Source organism: Macaca mulatta, chromosome 15, assembly GCF_049350105.2.
Source record: "Macaca mulatta isolate MMU2019108-1 chromosome 15, T2T-MMU8v2.0, whole genome shotgun sequence".
In the NCBI taxonomy this organism is placed as follows: domain Eukaryota; kingdom Metazoa; phylum Chordata; class Mammalia; order Primates; family Cercopithecidae; genus Macaca; species Macaca mulatta.
The window spans coordinates 65029446-65054646 of NC_133420.1; the positions used below are offsets into that span (position 1 = coordinate 65029446).

Here is a 25201-nt window from a genome sequence, read left to right on the forward strand (position 1 = left end):
ACGCAAGCTCCGCCTCCCGGGTTTACATCATTCTCCTGCCTCAGCCTCCCGAGTAGGTGGGACTACAGGCGCCCGCCACCTCACCCGGCTAGTTTTTTGTATTTTTTAGTAGAGATGGGGTTTCACTGTGTTAGCCAGGATGGTCTCGATCTCCCAACCTAGTGATCCACCCGTCTCGGCCTCCCAGAGTGCAGGGATTACAGGCTTGAGCCACAGCGCCCGGTCCAACCAGAAAGTTTTATGAGTTTTGGTGTCCGGAGTTTTTATTGAGATTTTCTTACAACAGCATAACTGAATTACTGGCCACATACCTGAATTCAATCTCCAGCGCCCACTTCCACCCCAGAGGTCAGCCTGGCCCAAAGCCCAACCCTCTAATCACATGGTTGGTCTTTATGGTGACCAACCTCTAACCTGAGTCATCTCATCTCTTAGCATAAACCCAGGTGAGTTCCAAAGGGCTCATGAGTAACAAAGACACTATTACTTGGGAAATTCCACAGGTTTAGTCTCCCTCTCAGGAGCCAGGGACAAAGGCCAGTCAAATTCTTTATTACACACCAGAAGGGGAGGAAGTTTCTGAACGTAGAAAATGAAAGTTTTAGGGGGCCATAAACAGGAGACAGCCACAGCCCCCTGCAGATCCACACACACTCACTGACCCTCAGTCTTCCAAGGACTCCCTTGCCCTCATGATCATGATCCCTCTCCTGCTTGCTCTTCCCATCCAACCTCACACAGTCACACAGACTCCACACAAGCAGGCCTCTTGCTGCTCTCAGGGACTCTACTCAATTGTCCATCTCTGCTCATCCTCCATGGCCTCCTGTGTGGCACCACTCCTCTTCTCGGCATACTGGTTTTCTTGCCAGGAGTGAGTAAAATGGGGCAGGGGTTAAACGGTAAGGTGAGGGGCATAGCAGGGATCAACACGCAGGTCTCACGGGGTCTGTAAAGGAAGCTGAGTTCATGTTGTGAACCCAAAAGTATCTGAGACAGGTCTCAATCAATTTAGACAGTTTATTTTGCCAAGGTTGAGCACACACTCATGAGATGACACAGCCTCAGGAGGTTCTGACAACACGTGCTAAAGGTGGTCGAGGCACAGCTTGATTTTATACATTTTGCGGAGACATGAGACATCAATCAATACCTGTAAGATGTTACACTGGTTCAGTCTGGAAAGGCGGGACAACTCGAAGTGGTGGCTTCCAGGTCATAGGTAGATAAGAGACAAAAGGCTGCATTCTTTTGGGTCTTTGATCAATCTTTCACTGACTACACAATTTACATGGAGTGGGGAGTAAAGGAATAGTCACACTGATGCCTTAGTCTGGCTCAGTGAATCTGCATTTTTGCATAAACAATAGGGCAGAAGAAGCAATTAGATATGCATTTGTCTCAGGTGAGCAGAGGGATGACTTTGCGATCTGGCCATTGTACTGCACCTGTGAAGATAAGCTATCAGTTTACATTGTCAGGGTGAAATTCAACACAACCGTCTTAAGGTAAAGATCTTGAGGCCCACAAGGAATTTCCCTGTGGACCAATTGTGAGGGAGGTAAGTAGTTTTTTTTTTATCTTTGTAGTTATCTCTCTTAGGAATAAAATGAGAGGCAGGTTTGCCTGACACAATTCCTAGCTTGACTTTCCCCTTGGCTTAATGATTTGGGGGTCCTGAGATTCATTCTCCTTTCACAACGTCAACATCCAGGTCCAAGTATGAACCTGAGACTGTACATATGCCAAATGGATGTGCCCTTGTGATGACTGTACATCCTGTGTGACATGGGTATACCTGTGCATTGTGTGTATTCCTTTGCAGTCTATGTGTGTGCCTGTGTGGTGTGGGTATGCCTTTGTGTGCACCTGTGTGATATAGATGTGCCTGTACCCCAGCTGTTCCTGTATGTATCAGTGCCTGGATGGGTCCTGGAGCCATCTGGCTGCTCTTCTCTTTATAGGCTCTGTCTCTCTAGCCTGCTCTTCCCAGAGGAAGAAGAGAACAGTGCATGTGGGTGGAATAGAGAGCAACACTAAAGCTCTGGACACAGATATCCCAAGTTCCAGTCAGGGCTATGGCCTTCCCATCTTAAGCCCTAAAGCTAATACTCACTCCCTAGCTCTGGGTGATACCAACAATTCTGAGGACTCTGCCTCTTACCAAATCAACACCCAATTCCTGGGGACATTTTTGGTGCCTTCTGCTACCTCCTCTTCAGGGATGGCTGCAGGGCACTTTGTCCTATGAGTTGGGGTGGAGAATGTCCAGTCTCCTCCCCTCCCAATCACTTCCTCCATCATCCAGGTCTCCATTCACCATCTTACTTCCTTCACTTCTCCTTGCCCAATCCCTCCCACAAGGAATCCCCTAAAACAGGTTCCCAGATGTGGTCCCCAGCATCTGCCCCTCACACCAGGGCCTTTCAGGAAGATGAGTTCTATGGCTCCATTCTCTCTGACTCCAAATTCACCACACTGAGAGGCAACCTCCAGACCAGCCCTGGATGTATTGTACCATCTGGAGACTGCAGAAGACCTCTGCCAAGGCAAGTCTGGCCCTCCCCAGTCCTGTCTGCCCCCTCTGAGCCCCATCTAAGATTACAGCCCATGGCCCTTTCTCTCCTTCCTTTCCCAGAGCAAGAGCCACAGCAGTTAGGCCATGGGAGTGCCAGAGAGAGCCCTGGCCTGGGAAACAAAGGACCAGAAGAGAAGACCAGGCCTCTAGTTCCTCGGCACCAGACCTGACCCAGCCAGGCCTGGAGTGAACGTGAGTGTGAATGTGAGTGAAAGGGTGAACGTTGTGAAAAGCACAGATTCACAACTCCCAGACTGCAGTGCTTCCAATAAAACCACCTAGCACCTATGAATCTGTCTGTCTTGCTATCTGTATGTGGCTCAGGTAAGGGAAGTCAAGTATGAGAGGGAGAAAGAGGGCGAGATGGGTGAGAGAAGACAGGTATCCATTCCTCACATTTCAACCAGAGGAAACTTTCACCCCACTTATTTCTGGTCACTCCCTCCTATACAGTCGGCCTAGCCCCAAGACTGTCTTTCCCCTTACTCAAACCAACTATGGCTCAGTATCAGGCCTTGGCTGGGATGTTAGAGGTCTGGGGCAGCTATTTCCAACCTCCCACACTGGGTTAATTGCCCTTTCTCGGCACCTTCTACTTCTTCCCGCCAGTCTGCCCCATTTATTGTAAGAATCTGACTATTCTCTTTTGATCCTCCCAGCTCTACCCCTACCTCTCAGAGGGCAGAGGTGGTGCCTGTCTTGTTTGTTGTTTGTGGGGTTTTTTTGTTTTTTTGGTTTTGTTTTTTTTTTTTTTTTGAGACGGAGTCTCACGCTGTTGTCCAGGCTGGAGTGCAGTGGCGCGATCTCGGCTCACTGCAAGCTCTGCCTCCCGGGTTCACGCCATTCTCCTGCCTCAGCCTCCTGAGTAGCTAGGACTACAGGCGCCCGCCACCGCGCCCGGCTAATTTTTTGTATTTTTAGTAGAGACGGGGTTTCACTGTGGTCTCGATCTCCTGACCTTGTGATCCGCCCGCCTCGGCCTCCCAAAGTGCTGGGATTACAGGCTGGAGCCACCGCGCCCGGCCATTTTTTTGGTTTTTTTTGAGACAGAGTCTCGCTCTGTGGCCCACGCTGGAATGCAGTGGCATGCTCTCAACTCACTGCAACCTCCACCTCCCAGGTTCAAGCAATTCTCTGCCTCAGCCTCCCAAGTAGCTGGGATTACAGATGCCTGCCACCACGCCCAGCTAATTTTTGTATTTTTAGTAGAAACAGGGTTTCACCATCTTGGCAGGCAGGTCTTGAACTCCTGACCTTGTGATCCACCCACTTCGGCCTCCCAAAGTGCTGGGATTAAAGGCGTGAGCCACCGCGCCCGGTCACCTGTCTTCTTTACTACTACATTCTCATGCCCAGCACAGTGCCTGACACACAGATGGTCATTCAGCAAATATCTGTTGATTGACTGTAGGGAAAAAAACATATCACAGGAAGATAGGTCTCAGGCCAGAGAGGAAGGGCAATGACCCTCTGGACATTCAGTGGCTTAGCTGAGGCCACTCAACCAGGTATTTCCGTAGCCTGGCCTTTTCTAGACTGGACTCTCTCTGAGGACCTATTCCTCCTCAGCCCAGGGTCATACAAGACCTCTCTCGGCAGGCAAGAGAGGCACTTGGCAGGGCAGAAGTCAGGGACGGGTAGAGGAGACGTGGGGATTGGGAAAACTTTTCTTGCTGCCTGGTGCAGAAGCCTCGGCCTCCCAAGGTGTAGCTCCAAAACCTGACTCCACACCTGTAAAAGAGGGTCCTTTGCCCGCATCTTAAACAACCAACTCCGCCCCTGGCCTCACCCCCTAAGATGACGTTTCGACTTCGCCTCCTCTGGAAGACATGCAGACCCCACCCCTTCCGGGGGACAGGCAAATCTAGTGCGCGACGGCATCCCTGTGACGTAATGGTAACGGTCCGTTTCCGGGGTGGAGCCAGGGAGGGCGGGAGTTTAGGCTGCGCTGACCCCTCTCAGCCCCCCCTCCAGGTGACCCCAGCCCCTGAAAATCCTCACCCAGGGCCCCAAATCTCCCAGCCCCATGACCGCCAAACCTCTCGCCCTGGCCCCCTAAATGCCCCAGGCCCCGGAGATGACCGGCCTCCTCACCCCTTAACTTCCAGTGCCTCCCAAATCTCCAAGCCCACCCTGTCCCGTGGTGGCAACTGAGGCTTCCTGGGGGCATCGGCCTCAGATTACCTGAGAACTGGGCAGCCTCGTCCTGAGCATGACGGAGAAGGGGACCTGGGGCTAGGGAATCCCTGATTGAATCATGCCGCTCCCCAGGAGACGTTCGGAGCCCAGGACATGTCGGGAATGAGGAGATACGAAGTGGCGCTGGAGGCGGAGGAGGAGTGAGTGGAGGCGGGTTCTGCGGAGGAGGAACCAGGCGGCTCCGGGGTGGGGGAGGGTGGAGTTCTGCGGGGGCGAGGGGTGGGCGGGGCGAGCCTCCGAGGGGCGTGGGCTGCGAAGGGTGCCGATTTTAGGGGCGGGGCGGAGCCTTCCTCGAGGGCGAGGCGCCGTGGGGCGGAGTCTGTGGGGTCAGCTCCGCCCCGCCCCGCCCCGCCCGCCTCTGCCCTCTCTCTGCAGGATCTACTGGGGCTGTTTCTACTTTTTCCCCTGGCTGCGCATGTGGCGGAGGGAGCGGAGGTGAGGGGGCTGCGATACCGCGGGCCAGCCCCGGGCATGGACGAGACTCAGTCTCTGAGGACCCATCGGGGGGATTCCGGTAGCTCCCGCCCCGCCTCATGCCAGTGTCGGGTCGCCCCACAGCTCGGCGCACCCCGGGGAGCAGAAGCTGGAGCCTCTGCGAGGCCTGATGAGCTGTCTGTCCAGCGGCCTGGGCCCTGCTCCCCAGCGCTCGGGTCGTAGCCTCCCCCGCCGCAGCCCCACCGCCGCTGCCCAGCCAGCCAGTGCATTAAAGATTTAAACCGAAGCCCACCGTACTGACCTCCTGACTCTGCCGCCGCTGTCGCCATTCGAGCCGAGCGCCCCTCCCCACACTGGCTCTGTTCCGTACTGACAGGGCGTCCCTCCCTAAAAGGGTGCCCTTCCACGTCAAAGCCCCTCATCAGTGTCAGGCCTCCTGTTACTATCAATGACTGTCTCCCCCAACCCCATGCCCCAAAAACCCATACTGTGAATAGCCTATATGAAGAGAACTAAATAATCCTGCCTGTTACTCCCTTCCTCCGAGCCAGGACTTTGCCAACTGTCTGAAGAATCTTCTCTGCTGGGAGTGTATCTCAAAACATTTTAAACAGAGGTGTAGGATGCAGGCTGTAAATGAGAAGAGGGGGAGATTCCTAGAAGCTGCCTGCCACAGAGGAGGGACTTGGGTTGGTGACCTTTCCTACAGTTCATACCCCAACTTTTGGCTCCTCCAGTCTGATCCCAAGTTTAGAGATCCTTGGCATCAGCCTACCTAGCAGTTCTTGCTCCCTCCCTAGGAGAGTCCAAGGGCCACTGCTCTCTGCCGCCCCCTTCTGTCACCCAATCAGTCTGGGACCCACTAACTCAAGTGATGAGAATCAGAGGCTGCTATGTGGGCCTACCTTCAGTTAGGGACTGGACCCAGCACCAGAAAGGGCACCACAAGATTAAGTTAAAGAAAGAGACAGCCCAGTTTCTGGCTGGGGCCAAAGCTTTCAGCCTGCAGCTACCCCTGCTACTGCAGATTTTGGCTAGGGAGAAGACTTGGTCTTAAAGGGGAGAGGTGGGTGCACACCCAGAAGCATTTGCTTTCTGCCTTCCGAAGGCCTCTGGACCAACAAGTCCAGGAAAGACCAGAAAGTATGTATCGCACAGCCAACTGATGGAGAAGGTCTTTGATAAGACCGAGGAACCTGGGAGATTTCCTTGGGATTTCCTCAGTGGCTACACCCAAGCCTCGGAGTGCAAGAGAAAGGCCTAAGCCCTATCCCAAGAGAAAGCCTACTCCATAGAGAGTGGCTGACCCTACAACAGATGACTGCAACAAGATAAGGGCTGGATTACTGCTTTATGACTTAGTTTATGTTTCAAATATAGAGCAGGACTTGCAGATTGAGATCCCTGGACCAGGAGTGGGAAATTCTTCAAGGAGCCAGGGGCACTGAACTTGGCAGCATACCCCCACCCTAGGCAGTTCCCAGCTTCCTGGAAAGGACTGGATAAAGATGAATAGGAGCTTTACATTGAGGAAGGGGGTAAAGAACAGCTGGGTATGGGATTAGGAGAGAAGTGGCTATAGCTGGAGGGTGGGATGCAGGGGGGTATAGGAGTTGGACATAAGGGTGTGACTGAATCTGGGTAGGGAGGGGGGATGTTCCTCCAGGCCCAGGAAAGGGCTGGAATTTGAGTAGAACAAAGATGTAATTGAGTACTTGAGTCTGATGTCTTCAACAAGTCAGGGACTGGATCTGGAGACCCTAGGCCCCTGCTGGCAAGAGGTTGGCATTCCTGGAACAGGACTAGACAAAAACAGGAAGGTAAGATTCATTGGGCCTTTTACCTGTTTTGACAACAGTAACCTAGCACCAAAGAGCTTTTATCTTCCCTCCTTATCTACCCCACCTTTCCTCCTTGTCTCATCATCCTGGGGAAAGCTGCCACACCTCAGCATCTCCAAAGCACCCTCAATATTACCAAAAAGGGCCTTCCCCCAGCTTCTCTGAATGTGGCTGGCCTCAGCCAAGACCCATCCTCAGCCAGAAGAGCCTGCTCTAGGAACGCATTCCCATCAGTTTCTCCTGATAAGACAGTCAGGTCAGGCCAGGAAGTGGGGAGGAGAAGATGAAGGCAAGCTGGTGCTCGCCTGCCCTCTGCTCCCACCCCACCCAGAACTCCCCTATCAGAATCTGTGTGTGCTAGTGTGAATTTGCTTGTGATTGGATGACTGTGAAAACACAACTGGGTGGGATTGGGACTTTGAGTATAACTGGGGCTATATAATTTTGTCTATGGTTGTCTGATCACGAGTATGACTTTGTGAGGTTGATCGAGTGATTGAGGAGTGACTTCGAATGTGTGGCTATGCATATTTGAGTGTGAATGTCTATCATTAGAGGTTGCTGTGGATGCTTGACTGCCCTTACTCACTGTTCTATCAGTCCCTACATCACACACTAATCCTTCCCTCAGCTTCACTGCCCAGAGCTTAGGAACACATGGGAAATGGCTGTCCTAGATGAGGAAGGAATCTGTGGCAACAGACCAAGAATTAGGGCCCAGGAACGTCACAGGATACACAATACATCTCCAACCACCTCTGACTCACCTAGTGCCCCAGGTAAAAGGCACCCAGATAAAAGGTAGGGGAGGAGGAGAGAGAGAGAAGGAAGAGTCTAGGCTGAGTAAACATGAAGGGGCCCTCAACCTTCTGCAGTCTCCTGCTCCTGTCATTGCTCCTGAGCCCAGACCCTACAGCAGGTGAGTACTTGGGGGTATAGAAAGCTGGGGGTCTGGGTGAATGGGATGAAGTTGAAAAGAACCAGGAAATCCAACCTAACCTCCAGCTGTCTGGCAGAGAGGTTCTTGGTCAGGATCCCTCTGAACACATGGCCCTGTTGCCCTCTAGCATTCCTACTGCCACCCAGCACTGCCTGCTGTACTCAGCTCTACCGAAAGCCACTCTCAGACAAGCTACTGAGGAAGGTCATCCGGGTGGAACTGCAGGAGGCTGATGGGGACTGTCATCTCCAGGCTTTCGTGTGAGCTCCCACCCCTGATACCCCTGACTCTGACCTCAGTCCCAACCCCTAATGCTGATCCCAACCCCAGCCCTAACTGCTAATTCTGATGCCAACTCAGGTTTTCATCTGGTCCTTGCTCCTAACCCCTGGACCCTAATCTCATCCCCAAGCTATGGCCATAGCTTTGTACCTTTCTCTACCCAGGCTTCACCTGGCTCAACGCAGCATCTGCATCCACCCCCAGAACCCCAGCCTGTCACAGTGGTTTGAGCACCAAGAGAGAAAGCTCCACGGGACTCTGCCCAACCTGAATTTTAGGATGCTAAGGAAAATGGGCTGAAGCCCCCAATAGCCAAATAATAAAGCAGCATTGGACAATAATCTCTAAGTACAATCTCCAAGAACTTCCTTATTCTCTTTATTCACAACTGCGCAACCCCTGCAAGGGGAAAGGCCAAGAGCCAAGGACCCACACACACTCCCCAGGCACCTACATACATGCATGCAGAGAATATATGTTCCCTGCCTCACAGACACATGGTCACACATGGACACAGATGTACACATTACACACATTCCTCGAGCAGAACTCCAACTCTGGGGTGAAATCAGAGGTACAGGCACCTTTCAGCTGGCAAATTTGAAATACAGGGTCTCACAGAAATGGGCTCCAAACAGAACTTCCAGCTGAGACCCAACCATAGGGATCTACTGTCCATCCATCCACACCAGCAAGACAGAATTATAGGTGGACTCTGCCGAAGCCCTCCTGGGTCCTCTATAGGTTTGGAGCTCCTAAAAGAAGCAGGAGGCAAATCAGGAAAGACAGTAGGACTGGATCTTGGCCCAGACACCCTGAGAATGAAGGAGGTGACTCAGTTCTAAGCTTAACATTCTGAAGATGAGTAGAGGAGCCCAGCTCTGAGGGAGGCTCTTCAACACGCTGAAGATAAGGGAGTGGACCTAGCTGTGGGCCCAGGCACATTAGGAATGAGGGAGGGGACCCAGCACTGATCCAAGACACCTGGAAAAAAAAGGATGAATATCCAGCTCTGAGTATAATACCCTGGAGGAGTATTAATACTAATACCCTGGAGGGGAGTCCATCTGGGGTCCTTCCTCGGTACCCTGAGAAAAGGGGAAGTGACCCACTTCTTAGCCCAGGGACTCAAGAATGAAAGGCCTAGCCCTCAGCCTAGACATCATTAAAATGAGGAGACCCAACTTGGATTCCCAGCATTTTAAAAATGACTAGGGCAGCCAGCTTTTAATCTGGACACTCAAAATAGGGGCACACATATCCAAGTACAAATCTCCTGGATGTCCTACTCACCTGGACGCCTGTCCACTGGAATCATTGGGGCCAAGAACCCAGGCTTTGGGGATCCATCCTTCCCGCCCCGTCTCATCCTCAGCCTGGGGCATAGAAAGGTAGCTGTCTCTCCAACAATGTGGGGTATCTCAGTCTCCTCCAAAGGGTTTATTAGTAAAGGGTCAGGAGAGGAATCAGTTAAAATCAAGTGGGGCATGGGGGATGGAGGTGTGGGGAGGTAGTTCCAGAATCAGACAGGTTCAGTGGGCAGTCATGAAGGGTGGAGATGAATGTGGTCTATGGACATCAGAGCATTTGTGAGGATCAGAGGCTGAGGGACCGATGGCAGTCACTTACCAGAGCCCCAGTGCCAGGGCTCCAGCCATCAGTCCCAGGAAAGAAAGGATTCCCAAAGACGCCAGCACAGCTACCTGCTCCACAGAGTCCCTGTGATCTAAGAGGGAGGGCCACATGTTACTGAGAGCAAGGCTGACCAAGCTTGGTGTCCCCTTTTCTCTGGGGTTTTCACTCCTTTACAACTCTTGCCCATCTGCCCAAGCTCACCAAGTAGCCGAGGGTGTGGTTGGAGGGAGGGGCTTGGAGGAGCAGGGCTGTCCACCTGAGGCTCCACCTCTGGCTGCATGTGTAGCTGGCCCCAAGCTGGTACCTCCTTTGGTACGGTCCCTAAGGGAAGGCAAGACACAATAAGTGTCCATCCACTGGTGGGGATGGGGGTCACGTCCTGCGCTCAAGGCCAAGGCCTAGATTGGAAGTCAACCCTCCTAGGAGGAGGAGCCTGATAGGGCATGGCCAGTTCCTAGGGAGCATCGCAAGCTCCAAGCTTGTAGAAGTGGAGCCTGTAACTGCAGGGGTGGAGGCCAAGGGGAAGGACTTAAGCTAAGACAGGGCTGTAGGCAAACAAGAATGAAGTCTGGGACAGTAACTGCGGTGCCTGCATGGGCAGGGCATATGTCACCTGGCTGTCTTTTGGAATTGGTTCAGCTGATAGATGCTTTGGGGTGGGACCTCTGCCCTTTTCTTTGGCTTTGTCTCTCACCAGTGCTCGGAGTTCCCCAGGCCTCCGGGCTCCAGGTGCTCCAGGTGCCAGCATCCAGAAAGTCCCGGGCACTGACTCGTACGGCATGGGGCAGCCCAGCCACAGCATCTGTGATCATCTCCTCCAGTCCAGCTGGCTCCACCTGGGGGTAAACATGACTCATTGTTACCCAGCTTGTAAGTGCAGGGCCTTCCCAGCCACCTTCTGCAAAGAGCACCCCTTGCTCCCAGTCTCATCCTAAAGCCTAGTAGAGCTGTCCAGGTCTCATGTTGGGTGTCTGGTGGGGCTGAGTCTACACCTAGTGTTTGTAAGACAGCAGTAGTGATTACTTAGAGAGGCTGTGGCATCAGGCAGCCTGGGTTCAAATCTTTGGTGAACCACATATTGAATGACCCTTTGGGCCTCTCTGTGACTCAGTTTCTTCATTTGTAAAATAGAGGTGAATATACCTAAACAAAACAATGTATGCAAAAAGTGTAGCCAGGAACCCCACAGGAAGGCAGCACTAAGTAAATATTAGTTATTATCTGATGCTGCTGCTCCCCAGTCCTGATACCAGCCAACCTTTAACATCTCCTGAGATTCTAATTCACTGCTATCCTCAGCTGGGGATATGAGTGTTTGTAGGAGACGTGCCTCTAGGTAAGGCACTCCTTTTCCTAAGAGTTATTTTTAGGCTGGGCACCATGTCTCACACCTGTAATCCCAGCACTTTGGGAGGCCGAGGTGGGCGGATCATGAGGTCATGAGTTTGAGACCAGCCTGGCCAATATGGTGAAACCCCGTCTCTACTAAAAATACAAAAATTAGCCAGGCATGGTGGCAGGCACCTGTAGTCCCAGTTACTCAGGAGGCTGAGGCAGGAGAATTGCTTAAACCCAGGAAGCGGAGGTTGCAGTGAGCCGAGATCATGCCACTGCACTCCAGCCTGGGTGACAGAGCGAGACTCCTTCTCAAAAAAAAAAAAAAGAGTGATTTTTTTTTTTAAAGCCATTGCTATCTTCCCACAGATGGGCTTCACATCTTAGTTATAGCCCCACAGGACAGACACTCCATCTGTCAGTCACCACTGCAACCCAGCACCCAGTACAAAGCCTGGCCCACAGGGAAGTGTTGGGTCTTCAGTGACCTGCCAGCGCTGGGAAGCTACACAGAACACCCAGGATCATGAAATCAGAGATAGGACCCACAGCCGCGGGTTGGGACGCACTCCAGGCCTCACCGTGGACCAGGCTGGATGCTGTGCCGGACGGTACTGCAAACGGAACTTGAGCAGGAAATGGGGCTGGCGCGGCCAGGAGGCAGGGTATGTCCAGCTGGCTCGCAGGCGTCGGGGGAAACCTGGTACCGACTCTACCCGCAGGCCCTGGGGTGGGTCAGGGCGCACTAAGGGCGTCAAGACACAAAGTCAGGGTAGGCTATGGGTCCCTGTCACTTCCCTACCACTTTCCAAAGTGTGTGTTTAAAGGAGCCTTAGCCAGACACTCCTGAGAGGGGAGGGGAAATCTTAAACTTGATCATTCATTAGACTCAGACCGGTCATCTGTATTATGAAATGGGCTGAGGCCGGGTGTGGTGGCTCATGCCTGTAATCCCAGCACTTTCGAAGGCCAAGGTGAGAGGTTCACTTGATGCCAGGAGTTTGAGACCAGTGTGGGCAACATAGCAAAACCCTGTCTCCACAAAAAATTTTAAAAATTAGCCAGACATGGTGGCACATGCCTGTAATCCCAGCTACTTGGGAGGTTGAGGTAAGGGGATAGCTTGAGCCCAGGAGTTGGAGGCTGCAGTGAGCCAAGATCACGCCACTGAACTTCATCCAGGCTGGGCACAAAGACCCTATATCAACAAAAAAAGGAAGAAAAAGAAAAAAAGAAACCACCTGAGATCTGTGGGTGGGCTTTTGAAATGCTTGTTGAGTGAATAAAAGAGCAATTCTTATTTTCATCTAAGGAAGATGAATTGGCCCAAATTCCAGCTAGAGTTTTAGTGTCCCACTCCCATGCACAGGTCAAGGAAGGAGGGGCTAGCAAGGCAGGACATGACATATGGCTGCATTCAGTACAGGGCCCAGAGCAGGGCCTGCTCTGCGGCTAGGCAGCCAGTCAGGCAGTGTGGGTAGCAGTAGCGGCCTCTAGAGTGTGTGCTGAAATAACCATGCCTCCTGGGCTCTGATCCCTTTGCCTTCTCAGGCTCCACAGGGCCTTCTGTGTGTGAAATGGCGTCTATGTTGGGAGGAAACTGTTTGGGATCTCTGGGAGTGGAGAGATCTGAGTCCATTTGGGGTCTCTGTGATGGGGGTCTGGGGGAGGTCTAGGGGTGGGTACTCACAGATGCTCTGCAAGCTCACATCCAGCAGGCGTGTGCTGGCGCCCAGTGGGTTCACCTCAGTCACATTAATCCGGTACTGGCTCCAGAACTCAGCCCCGTGGACAACACAGCGGGCAGCACCTAAGGGATCCTGTGGGCATGGCCAGGGCCCTGTGGATGGACTCCTCCTAGAAGGGAGGACATGGTCTTGGGCTCTGAAAATGCCTACTGTGGGACCCAGCTGGAGCCCCCACATGCTCCCTCATGTCCTACCTCTGGCTATCAGCTCCTAGAACTGTCTTCTTCCTGGTGGGGAGGGGGCCGTCTGAAGTCATGAAGGAAAAGAGGGCCTTTTGCCCTCTCTGAGGCTTTCCTCAGAACCTACCTCCCTGCTTCCCACACCCATGTTGTGCCAGCATACCCAAATGTGTAGGCATCCACACCCGATCACGCACACACCTGTAGGAGGTGAGGTAGCGGGTGGGTAAACCGCTGATCTGGCTGGGACTCCAAGTGCAAGAGAAGTTCTCATAGTCAGCTGCTTGGCAGGAGACAACAGGGCGGGCTGGAGGGTCTAGAGGCAGAGGGTACACCTGGAGACTGAGCAGTCCTCAGGTCCTCCTGGTCCCAGAGGGCTTATTCAGGTCCCATACTCCCTCAGGATCCTCTTGTGTCATCACTGCCACCCTCCCCAACTCACAGCCCAGCTGCAGGGTCACTGTGCCCCCAAGTGCACCATCCAGCGTCTGGCAGATGTAGGTGCCCTCATCAGTGCTGTCTGCCTGGGTCAGGACCAGTTCATGCCCTAGCCCAGAGTCAGGTCCCTGGAGCAGCCTTGGCTCCCCGTCCCGAAACCAGGACACTGGGTCCCTGGAAGTAAGATGAGGTGACAATGGACAAAGACAAGATGTCAAGCGTAAGTCAGACCATGCCACAGCTCTCCATTGGCTTCTAACTGCATTTGCAATAGAACCCAAATTCCTTTTACTGGCTTTCAAAGCCCCTTGTGAGCCAGCCCTTGCCTTCCTTTCCTTCTTCAGCTCCTCTCTGTCTCCCCCTCACCCACTGAAAACTCCAGCTACATTGGTCTTCTTTCTATTCCTTGCGAGTATTGAGCTCATTCCCACCTCAGGGCATTTTGCACTAGCTGTTCCCTCTGTCAGGAGCACTTATACCTTAATGTGCGCACGGCTGCCTCCTTCCTGACCTTCAGAAATCAGCTTCAACATCACCTCCTCAGAGAGACGTTTTCTAACTACCAATTAAAAAGTAACCACAGGCCAGGCGCGGTGGCTCACGCCTGTAATCCAGCACTTTGCAAGGCTGAGGCGGGTGGATTACTTTAAATCAGGAGTTCGAAGCCTGACCAACATGGTGAAATCCCGTGTCTACTAAAAATACAAAAAAATTAGCAGGACCTGGTGGTGCGTGCCTGCAATCCCAGCTACTTGGGAGGCTGAGGCAGGAGAATCACTTGAATCCAGGAGGCAGAGGTTGCAGTGAGCCCAGATTGCACCACTGCACTCCAGCCTGGGCAACAGAGTGAGACTGTCTCAAAAAAATAAATAAATAAATAAGGTAACCACTCAGTTGTCCTCTTCAACATCCCTCTCTTTGGCTTTTCTGCCCTGCAGGTATTACTATCTGGCAAGATTCTCCTTTGCTTATTGTCTTCCCCACTAAGATGTAAGCTCCGTGAAGGCAGGCACCTTGCCTGGCATTAGCACTGCTGTATCCCAGAGCCTAGAATAGACCTGGCACTTGGCAGGTGCTCAAAACATACCAGCTGAATTTTCTGTTGAATAAGGATGGTTAGAGGGTTAGGACAGATAAGAGAGGTGAGGATTACGGACAGAGCAGGCAAGGATGGGAGGAGTGGGACATGAGGACTAGGCAAAGTCAAGAAAGGGTCATGAGTGTCAGACCAACAGGCTGGGGGCACTTACCCAGCAGTCACTCCAGGACAACACAGCTTCACGGACCTGCCGGGCTGCCCATACTGGACCCCTGTGGAGGGCACTTCTGAGGTGAGGCTCTTCCTTTACCCCCCTCCCCACTTTGTGAGAATGGCAGATAAGAAGCAGACTGTTAAAACCTGGGTGGTGGGGGGCTCACTGGATCAAAGCATCATGTTATAATCTGGAGACAGAGGTCAGAGAACAGGGTAGAGAGGGGACCTAGGTTGGATGACAGGGGCAGCGGTGGTGTCACAAGTTAGGCATGGGAAGGGGCCACAGTGAGGGTGGCAAGTCACAAGTCAGAGTTGGGGGGTTGTAGAGCAGGGTTCTTCTCACCTGGGGGGCCCCAGGCCTGGGGGCAGGAGGAGGAGGCAGACACCAGGGCTGTAGCCACGGCCACCAGGACCCTGCTCAGCCCTGAGCAGCCGCTGCTCATCTGTGGGGAGAGGTAGAGTCAGAAATCCCCGACCCCTGAGAAGGGAGGCTAAAGCCTGGCTCTTCCTCTCCAAAACTGAGCCTTCCTAGAGAAAAACTGATGCATCAAGTGGGGTAAGGCTGTTAGAAATCACTGGAGGAACTGATCTGAGGTCCCCTTTCCCACCGTATACCCAGTGCTTTGCATGTGCGCACACACACACACACGGACACACACACCCCCTCACACCCTCCATCTCAGTCCTGGGCTTAGGGCCCAGAACAAAAGCCGGAGGCAACAGACTGTGCCAGCAACTCCCCCTCCACCGCCCTTGGCGCCCACCCCTGGCACCAAGCACTGGCACCAGCTCAGCCACTCCCATTAACCCCTCCAGTCCAGCTGTTGGGAATTCTGGTATTTACCCCCACCTGGTCCAGGGCTTATCACCACCGCTGATTAACCTGGGCAGACCTTATCACCCTGGGGGAAGGCTGTCATCATGGATCTGAGCCCATCTGGCACTCTCACCCTGAGGCCTACCCCTGCTCTGGCTGCCAGGCTTCTCGCCTGAACCTGGCTCCTTGCTCTGGCTACTTGGGCCACTCAGCTGGGCCTGGCTCTGACACTTCGTTGGTCTCCAGTCTGTGAAGCTGGATGGGGCTAGGGTGCAGGCTGGGGCTGTGTAGTTAAGCAGATCCAGATGCCCTGGCTGCTGCCAGAGGCTGGGGGTGGGTGAGGAGCCAGCAGATGGAGATGGAGACAGGGTGGCGGGGAGGGGAGGGGAGGGGAGGGAAGGGGAGGGGAGGGAAGGGGATGGGAGGCTGAGAGGAACTGGGAGCCTGCAGGAACAGGCATGGGGGCCACAGCACCAAGAGATACTCAGAGATCAGGACTAGGAGGTGATGGGGCAGTGTGGGAAGTGTTGGAAAGACTGGATTGAGGTCGGCGGAAACTCAAAAAGCTAACAGTGTGTCTATATTGCAGGTGGGGGATGCTAGGAGAGAGAGATTCTGGACGAGGGGGAGCAGAAGGAGGAAGGCAGTGGTGAAGTGGATGGAGAACGAAGGGGCAGGCAGGGAAAAGGTTCTGGGTACAAGACCAGAAAAGGAAGAGCACGGACCCTTCAGGAGTAGTAGAGCAGAGCAGGGCCTCCATGTGTCTGTGTGTCTGTCTGAGTGTGTCCAGTTGGCTCACCCCTGGCCACCCAGCCACACTTACCCTGCTTAGCCCCACCCTACCTCGGTGATCCCAGCGGCAGAGTGTCCATGGCCTCCAGGACTTCTCACCAGCTACAGCCCCCGTCTCCTACTCCACTCAGTTCTGGGACCCCAAAGCCATCCCCTCCTTCCCCTTCCCTGCCCCGCCCCCTCTAAGCCCTGGAGCTCCGCCGCCCCTAGCCAGGCCCCCTCCCCGCTTCTGCCTCCTCCCTCCTTCCCTCCCACCCAAGGCCCTGTGAAGGGAAGAGGCCTCCCCCAAGTCTGGAAAGGAAGCCACAGACACAGCCAAGGCCAGCAAGAGGGAAAGGAGGGTGGCTAATACTTATGTCCCTGTCAGTGAGAGATGCCCTGTGTTTTCACACAGCCAGACATAGTCACATTCACACATGGACTCATGACGCACAGTTAACAAAAGGGCATGCCTTTGAACACACGTGGACACAATCAAATGAAAAATCAGATATAAACTCCTCCTCTTTTCACTCCTCACCAAATGTTTCCTTAGGGCACAGCTGGCTGTGCTTCCAGGGGAAAGGAGGCCCCAAGTTGGGGGATATAAGGAGAGGCCAAAGAGTGCAGTTCCCCCTCCCCTGGAAGTTCCAGCCATTTCTCACCTCCCCCTCCACTCTTTGGGCCCCAGCACCAGGAAATGCCTTTGGTCCCTTGGTGCCAGATACACAAGACCCACAGTTACCCTCAGACTTACACACTCTCACATGCGGTCACTCACAGTCACACAGGCACAGCCACACAGCCTCAGACTCAGATACACTTACACATATTCATAAACTCACGCAGTCACACACATACACAGCCCCCTACCAGGGCTCACAGCACCGCCTAAAAGCAACTCCTCATCATGGTCTAAGCCCCCTCTCTCAGGGAGCTCTTAGCAGTGGCAGACCTGCATCTCATCACTGTTACAGGCCCCCAACTAGCCAAAGAGATCAAGATCAGCAGGGAAGGCAGGCATAGGGGCACAGGGAGAAACAAAGAGACAGGACAGGCAAAACTGGAAATGCACCCACACAGAGACCAGGGGAACAAAGCTATGAAGAAACACGCAGAGATATCCCTAGTAAGACAGCAACAGGGAGAGAAAACGGCATGTAAGGGAAACTGAGTCAAGCAGGGAAACAGAAAGTAAGGAGCAGTAGACCTGATGCTGGGGATTCTTGAGCAGAGGAAGAAGGAGGGGAAGCCACGTGTGTTGTGGGTGTGTCCGTCCATGCTGGACACTTAAGAGAAAGGTCAGTCCCATGGGCTCTTGAAGTAGGTCCCCCAATACATGAATACAGCTGTACTCCCACACGGTTTAAGTTAGGACCCAGCACACACACATAGTCACAAACCTCACTTTTGCTCTGCTACTGCTGAAGTCACACATTGGCACACACAAAGCCAGCCACCCACTCTCATGCTGGCAGACATGGTCTCAAACCCCACAGAGACCTTCCCAAAACACATTCCCTAATGTGGTCACAGTCCCTCTCACAAAAACACACAACCCAGTCCCACCAAAAATGTGCATTGACAGATACACACATAATCCCACACTTGCACAGCCACATGCAGCCCCAGCTCCATGCACACTGACACACGCAGTCACATTAGCTGACAGCTGCACCAAGTGACACTCAGAATCGCACACAATGATACTGTCACACAGACACAGACTCACAGGCACACACACACTGACAGTCGTCAGTCACTCTCGGCCTTTCAGATCATACATCACCCTGCCCCGCCCACTCGTGACAAGACTTTGGCGTCTACACCAGGCCTCACCTTCCGCGGCCGCTGCCGCCAGCGCCCTCTGCCCTCGCCCTCTGCCCCGGCCTCTACTCCCTCCCGCCCTGGGCCCCCGCAGTGGGGGCGGCTCCGCCCAGACGCCAATGGAAGGAGAGGAGTGAAATAGGGGGGCTCCTGGCCCATTGGAGACTCCAACTGCCAATCACCTCCACCCCCACCTCCGCCGGACACTTCCTGTCCCGTCCCGGACTGAAGAGGCTGCCGGGGACAGAGTCTGGAGCTGGATTCCTGGGTCTCCGCCTGAAGGCCTATCCACCCTGGAACAGCAGGACTGGAAACAAGAGCCACTGGCCAGGTGATTGGAGAAGCTGAAGGTGCCCCTGACTCCAGATAAGGAAGAAGGAGGGCTGTGTAGGGCAGTGGTTCTCAAAGTTTGCTGGATATTGTGGTTTGAAAACTGCAAAACCCCACCCCATACCAATTAAATCATAATCTCTGGAGGTTGGACCTAGACATCAGTATTGTTTAAAACTTCCCAGATGATTCCAAAATGCAGCCAAATCAGAGATGTAAGGTGTGTCGGGTATATGTATACCTCAAGAAACCAGCCACCCACCCAGGGCTCTCATCTACTCCCCAGTCACGGGAAGCTCGAGGGAAATGTGTGCATACTGTGTCTATCAGATCTTCCAGACCGGAGCAACACGCCCAAGTTCCAGGTACTTCCCCTTCAGGATCTCAGGGAAGAAAGACCCTGGTCTGGAAGGCAGGCAGCCAAGGTTCTCCTGGGCAGGATTCAGTCACTGTCCAGCCTTAGTGTGATTTCCCCACCCACAGGCTTGGTTCCCCTGGGAAAAGAATGAAGGCAAAAACCATTCTGGCCATCCCTGCATCATTCACAATCCCTGCCTTCACCTTAAAATTTGGAGGACCCCAGGTGGCATCAGGTCTGCTGTGTTGCATAGACTGTTGTTCCCACAGCATTGCCAGGGAAACAGGTCCAGAGGGGACAGAATAGACCCCAGGTCACTCTGAGAGCCATACCTTCCTTCCAGGCCCTGGGGTTCCTGACTCTAGCAGTCCCTTCCCTGTCAGAGCTGTTTCTGTTTGTGCAATGATTGGGGCACAAGGGCAGCAGAAGTATATGGTGCCCGCACATGTGAGAGTCTGGAGGAGCCAAGGACACAAAGCCACGTACACGCTCCCTACATGCTCTCTACCCGCCCCTTTAGCCACTGTGGGCTGGAGCAGAGCCAAGCTGCAGCCACTCACAAAGCCAGGGTTCTGGCCGGCAGCCCAGGATCTGGCCACTGACCACTGGGATCAGGATCTAGCTCACCCGCTCCCCGTCAAACCCTCAGGCCCAGGCTTGGAGCTGACACCCTAGGTGTGGTGGCAAAGGGGGCTCTGGCCTTCCCAAAGCCTCAGCCACAACCAAGAGACAAGATTTTAAAACAGTTTCCTAAACTGGGATACTGTCATTACACCAAGAGTAAGAGAATCTATAGGCTAGATGTAATACTGAATATTAATTTTGTTCAGAAATTTGGGTGGAATTTTTGCATCAAGATTTTACACATTTGTAAACAAAGAAAAGTTGTAGCCAGAGCTATGCCTTTAGCTTTTAACCCTGTATCTCTGAGGTTCACACTCCTCTGATACTAGAGTATGTGATTAAAGTTTGAGATGCACAGTTTTATTAATGCTATATCTGCCCAAATTCCAGGCCAGGATTCAAGGCCCTTTCTGCTTAATTCAGCAAGACTGTTGGAAAAAAAAAAAAAAAAAGGACTCAAGGCCCTGTGGTCGGCATGGTCAGGCGATGGTTGCTGTCTCCCTGTCCTTCTGCCCCAGGCTGTAATGAACATCAGGAAGTGCCCTTAGTCTCTCCGCAGCCTGGAAAAGGGACAGGGAGCAATTAAGGAGGATAAGGGCTGGGCTGCCAAGAATGGTGGTATGGACTTCTTTTCTTCTTTTTCTTTTTCTTTTTTTTGAGACAAGGTCTCGCTCTGTTATCCAGGCTGGAATGCCATCATGCCATGATCATAGCTCACTGCAGCCTCAAACTCCTGGGCCCAAGTGATCCTATCTCAGCCTCCCAAGTATCTGGGACCACAGGTATATGCCACCACACCTGGCTAACTTTTTAAATTTTTTTTTGTAGAGACAAGGTCTTCCTATGTTTCCCAGGCTAGTCTTGAACTTCTGGGCTCAAGCAATCCTCCCATCTTGACCTCCCAAAGTGCTGGGATTAAGGCGTGAGCCACCACACCTGGCCAATGGTATGGAGTTCTGGGTGCTCAGAAGATACTTTGCTGGATATTGTGGTTTGAAATATGAATATGAAATATGAATGCCACAGGCCCACTGGGGGTGGGCCTGTGGAATTGTGAGGCTGGTGATAAGGACTGCTGGAGCCTCCAGGGGATGAAAGAGTTGAGCAGCTCCTGAGTCCCAAGGAATGCCCAGGTGGTTATGGGAACTATCAGGGTCATGACTGTTGGGATCCCTGGAGGAAGCAGGAGAGAAAGGAGATCTGAGGACCATACTCTCCTTCCAGGCCCTAGGGCTCCTAACTTTGGCAGTGCCTTCCCTGCCAGAGCTGTTTTCTGCCTTGTGCAATGATTGGAGCACAAGGGCAACAGAAGTATCAGGTGCCTGCACATACTGCATGTGAGAGTCTGGAGAAGCCAGACTGCTCTGAGTCCTGACCTGCTCAGGGGTGAGGTCCCTCTGAGCCTGAGCAAGCATTTCGTAGCCAACCATGAATTTCCGGACAGTGGCAGAGCGCAGGAGCGGAGGGTAGTAATGAGCGTGCAGCTGCCAGTGGTCCCAGTTGGCCCCGGCCTCGGATCCTGTGGGAGCCCCTGACAGAAAGAAGAGAGATAATGGGGAGAGAGAGCCCTTTTTCAGTTATCCAGCTTAGCCCCTACCCCCAAACCCAGCCAGGTGTCTGAAAACTACATCTCCCAGGATCCCTGCCTGAGAATAGCTGGCAGGAGATTAGAAAGCATATTGGAGACATATTTTCACCAAGTTTGCTGCTCCACCCTCAGTCCCAGCATCTCTGCTCTTGCCACATCCCCCAGCAACTGTTTCAAGGCTTGCTCCTTTGGGGTTGCAGTTCACTGGGCTGGGCCCCAGGCCCAGAAATAGTGTTGGGGCTAGATATAGGTACTTGAAAAGCCTCACCATGCCAGCCCATGGAGTAGGGAAAGGACGTCTCAAAGAGGTTGTCGTACTTGGTCAAGAGCTTCTTCATGATGGAGGCTAGATCTGGAATCAGAGCCTGACTCTCAGCCTGGGGTCCAGATGCTGACCCTACTGGGAGCAACCCCCATCCAGTGCCTAGCCCCAGGATCCTACTTGGGAGACTGACCATCACGCTCAGCAGGGGTCAGCTCAGGTAGCCGCTGCACATGCCGACGGGGCAGCAGCAGTGTCTGGTAGGGCCATGTTGCCCAGAAGGGGACCAGTACTAACCAGTGCTCACTGGTTAGGACCAGACGTTCCTAGGCAGGCAGAATGGATAGGAAGTCATCAAGATGACATAAGAGCTGGGGTGGGGTCAGCAAATAGGCAGGGGAAGCAGAAGAAAAGAATGTGCCCAGAATCTGATGCCTTCTCACCACCTCCACCACTAACCACCCGAGTCTAAATCACCATCATCTTTCATTTAGATTACTGGATTATTGCTAAGGCCTCCTAGCAAGTCTCTCTCTCTACTAGTTCCCCTCTAGCTTTCTCCTTTACACACCCCTCTCGTGGGGTAAGAAAGTTAGGGACTCCTTGGGAACACAGGGCTTGGCTCTCTCCCACCTTCCTGAGTAGCTCCTGGCGGCTATACTCCATTAGCAGGGGCTCTCCGTGCTGACTCTTATAGGTCTGCTGAGATCGCTCCTCACGCTGGGCAATATCTGGCAGGAAACTGCTGGCCCACACCTGTCAAGGGGCAAAAGCAGAGAAGAACAGACAGGTCCTTTACTTCCAAGCCTCCACATCACTGGCATATTTCCTTTGTCTTATCCATTAATCCAGTTCCTGTGTCCACAGTGCTGGCTCAGACTCAGCCAAGAAACCCACTGGAGCCCCTGACACCCTTACCTGGCAGTGGGGATGGGGGTTGGAACAGCCCATCATGGCACCTTTGTTTTCAAAGATCTGTCAGATAGGGATAGGGAGCTTTGTTACCCAAAAGACACCAAGTCAGCTCCCTCCTGACCACATCCTGTGGAAACAGAAATGTTACTCCCCAGAACCAAAGCTTCATCACCCCCTCCCTGCCCATCCAGGGGAAGGGGCGACCTCACAAACCTGCACCCAAGGGTACTGGGCACCCAGCTCCTCTGTGACTGAGGCCCATGCATCAACAACAGCCCGGATCTCAGGGACCGACATGAGTGGCAGCGTTACATCCGACCAGGGGTGGAAGCACATGACCTTACTGGGTGGTGGGGGGGGGTAAAGATAACTGAGAGGTAGGGCTTGGCTCTGCTATGGGCAGGGCCCAGCCCCAATGCTGAGTCTCCAACCCTGGTTTGAAAGTTGTAAGGGGAAATCCATAGTTACCAGACTCCTCGTGCAGCCTTTGCTTGGAAAAGGGGATGATCACTGGGTCCTGAGGTAAAGGAGTATGACTCTCTGCAGCAGAAGTCCCTCAAGAGGTCTAGCCACCCTCCTCCCCAACAGCAGTTGGAGCCAGGTTACCTGGACTGGGGGCATCAGGCTGCAGAGCTGGGAAGTCGTTGTCAAACAGGAAGGTGCTATCGTAGTGGGGATTCACCTACTGACAAGGATGGGCTAGAAGCACTCACTGCCCCATACCACCAGTTACCTGATGGGCTTCAAAGACTGGACAGGCTACAAGTGAGTAGGCAAGGCCCACTCTAGGGGACCAAAAAGCTTGGTGGGATATGACCCAGAAGGAGGTTCACTACCCCTGTGGGTGGAGGACAGCTCTAAGAGGGAACTACTCCCTGTGGCCCAGCCTGCAGATGCAGGGCTCTACAGGCTTACCTCTCCATTGGCTCGGGTGGCCCCGGGACACAGAGGGTTGAGGGGGTCATGGCGGGGCACTGTCTTCAGAAGCTGGGGCTCCACTTGACCCTGCCAGGGCCGCTTCATGCGGTGAGCTGACACCAGCACCCACTCATCCTGCAGCGGGTTGTAGCGTATATGCTGATGGTCTAGGGGCAGACAGTTAAGATCAGTCCTCAGAGCTCTCTAGCTCCCTCTCTCCTGGGTCTCACCCACCAGCAGGCCCAAGCTCGGAAGCGTCCTCTCCGCCCCGTCCCGCTCAGGAGCTAGAGGCCCAGGATTGGACCTTCCCAACGCCAATTGGCCTGCAGCTCGTACACAGGCGACTGTATGCCTTGTCGGTCTGGCTCGGGATGAGCGTTCCAACCTTAGGTGGGGGCGAGAGCTTCCTAAAGGGGAGGGCTCGGCTCCGCGCCCCAGGGAGTCCCTGCCGCGGTGCAGTTACCGCTTGCCCGGAAGGTTGCTGCTGCGGCGTCCGCCTCTGACGCCTGCTGGCGCTGCTCAGGATCCGTTCCGCTGCGCGACATGAGGCCACCGGGGATCCGCTGGAAAATCTACAGGGAAGTGCCTCACCCTTCACTTTCTCCGTCTACACCGCCCCTCCCCGCGCCGCCCCCGATGATTGGCCAGCCGCCAGCACGTGACTGACGGCTGCCCTGCCACCTGGGGGCGGGGTTCAGAACAGCTGTGAACCCTGGGGGCCGACATTGATGATCCCACTCCACCCAGAGCTGGAGCCACTGCACTGGAAGAACCTCTGTGAAAGCTGCCTACTGCAGAATCCTTGGGCTCCAGGACGCCTACAAGACGCTTGCTGCAATCATTCATTTGATCTTTCATTCAGCAAATATTTACCGAGCATCTACCATGTGCTAGACACCTAGGCTGTGTGAAGCATTGGGCTGCGCAAGTCAGGCATGGCCTCTGCCCTGCCTGAGCTTACATTCTAGGGCGAGTAAGGATATGACCCTGGATCAACAGTGCCTCAGTCACCTGCTCAGTGGCTGTAGTGGAGGAGAGGCAAACTTGGTGGGGCTGTGTGGAGTACTATATCCATATCCTATCCCTAAAAGCAAAAACAGATTTCGGAAAAAGGGCTGAGTAACCATATTGCCTTTCTTTCTCTCACCCTTGCTCTGCTTCTTCCTCTCTCTCTCTCCTACACACACCAAGACAGCACAAGAAGTGGGAGGGGTAAAAGAGCTATAAAAAATCTACAAATGGCCGAGCTCGGTGGCTCACGCCTGTAATCCCAACACTTTGGGAGACCAAGGCGGGCGGATCACGAGGTCAAGAGATTGAGACCATCCTGGCCAATATGGTGAAATCCCGTCTCTAGTAAAAAAAAAAAAAAAAAAAAAAAAAAGCTGGGCGTGGTGGCGCACACCTGTAGTCCCAGCTACTCAGGAGGCTGAGGCAGAAGAATCACTTGAACCCGGGAGGCAGAGGTTGCAGTGAGCCGAGATCGCGCCACTGAACTCCAGCCTGGCAACAGAGCGAGACCTTGTCTAAAAAAAAAAAAAAAAAAAAAAAAGAAATCTGAAAATGTGGGGAGTACAGGACTATCAGAAGCTCCAGCCATCATCTAGGTGGGGCCTAGTGTTTCCTTTACACATCCCCTTCCCTTTTCTAAATTTTCCTTGGATCGGACCAATTGGCTAACACTAGGATAAAATTCAAATGAATTCCCCCCCGGTACTTTTTTTTTTTTTTCCTTTGAGACAGAGTCTCACTTTGCCACCCAGGCTGGAGTGCAGTGGTGTGATCTTGGCTCACTGCAGCCTCCACCTCCTGGGTTCAAGCAATTCTCCTGCCTCAGTCTCCCGAGTAGCTGGGATTACAGGTTCATGCCACCACACCCGGCTAATTTTTGTATTTTTAGTAGAGATGGGGTTTCACATGTTGGCC

General features: G+C 53.4%; 5 protein-coding genes across 44 annotated transcripts in view; 2 read left to right on the forward strand and 3 right to left on the reverse strand.

Annotated features, from left to right (window-relative positions):
• PHF24 (PHD finger protein 24) overlaps window positions 1–4923 on the reverse strand; it is a 293212-nt gene extending 288289 nt beyond the window's left edge. For 7 of the 8 annotated variants that reach the window (XR_013404750.1, XM_028835086.2, XM_015117516.3 and 4 more), the window contains exon 1: window positions 4763–4923. The gene's annotated coding sequence lies outside the window, so the exon portion shown is untranslated. Of the gene's footprint in view, window positions 1–1153; window positions 1462–4762 lie in introns of all 8 variants that reach the window. The other variant, XM_077965917.1, reaches the window with a different exon arrangement.
• Window positions 4485–5744, forward strand: LOC699778 (uncharacterized). The gene is made up of 4 exons (XM_077965955.1): window positions 4485–4552; window positions 4850–4917; window positions 5153–5212; window positions 5336–5744. The coding sequence occupies exons 2-4, from the start codon at window positions 4871–4873 to the stop codon at window positions 5490–5492; spliced, it is 264 nt and encodes an 87-aa protein (XP_077822081.1). The 5' UTR covers window positions 4485–4552; window positions 4850–4870; the 3' UTR covers window positions 5493–5744.
• A 19-nt stretch (window positions 5745–5763) lies between these two features.
• Window positions 5764–8623, forward strand: CCL27 (C-C motif chemokine ligand 27). 2 transcript variants are annotated; one of them, XM_077964973.1, is made up of 4 exons: window positions 5764–7032; window positions 7685–7972; window positions 8121–8253; window positions 8440–8623. In XM_077964973.1, exons 2-4 carry the CDS (start codon window positions 7903–7905, stop codon window positions 8573–8575), a joined length of 339 nt encoding a protein of 112 aa, XP_077821099.1. In that variant the 5' UTR covers window positions 5764–7032; window positions 7685–7902; the 3' UTR covers window positions 8576–8623.
• Window positions 8621–19390, reverse strand: IL11RA (interleukin 11 receptor subunit alpha). 27 transcript variants are annotated; one of them, XM_077965901.1, is made up of 13 exons: window positions 19301–19388; window positions 15209–15308; window positions 14861–14921; window positions 13615–13784; window positions 13374–13488; window positions 13188–13220; window positions 12936–13102; window positions 11827–11990; window positions 10605–10746; window positions 10112–10231; window positions 9905–10001; window positions 9569–9651; window positions 8621–9030 (listed from the first exon to the last, which is right to left on the reverse strand). In XM_077965901.1, exons 2-13 carry the CDS (start codon window positions 15306–15308, stop codon window positions 9014–9016), a joined length of 1269 nt encoding a protein of 422 aa, XP_077822027.1. In that variant the 5' UTR covers window positions 19301–19388; the 3' UTR covers window positions 8621–9013. The 27 variants fall into 27 exon arrangements, with proteins under 27 accessions (XP_077822027.1, XP_077822025.1, XP_077822029.1 ...); XM_077965899.1 differs by having other exon boundaries at window positions 11815–11990; XM_077965903.1 differs by lacking the exon at window positions 19301–19388 and adding an exon at window positions 18929–19104.
• On the reverse strand, window positions 18929–23849 carry GALT (galactose-1-phosphate uridylyltransferase). Of its 6 annotated transcripts, none has more exons than XM_077965937.1 (11): window positions 23739–23849; window positions 23273–23442; window positions 22964–23039; window positions 22826–22874; window positions 22571–22700; window positions 22361–22417; window positions 22076–22198; window positions 21636–21768; window positions 21449–21532; window positions 20969–21123; window positions 18929–19104 (listed from the first exon to the last, which is right to left on the reverse strand). In XM_077965937.1, the coding sequence occupies exons 1-11, from the start codon at window positions 23818–23820 to the stop codon at window positions 19057–19059; spliced, it is 1107 nt and encodes a 368-aa protein (XP_077822063.1). In that variant the 5' UTR covers window positions 23821–23849; the 3' UTR covers window positions 18929–19056. The 6 variants fall into 6 exon arrangements, with proteins under 6 accessions (XP_077822063.1, XP_028690927.1, XP_014973013.1 ...); XM_028835094.2 differs by lacking the exon at window positions 18929–19104 and adding an exon at window positions 19931–20152; XM_015117527.3 differs by lacking the exon at window positions 18929–19104 and adding an exon at window positions 19931–20152 and having other exon boundaries at window positions 23661–23849.
• Window positions 23850–25201: the final 1352 nt, after the last annotated feature.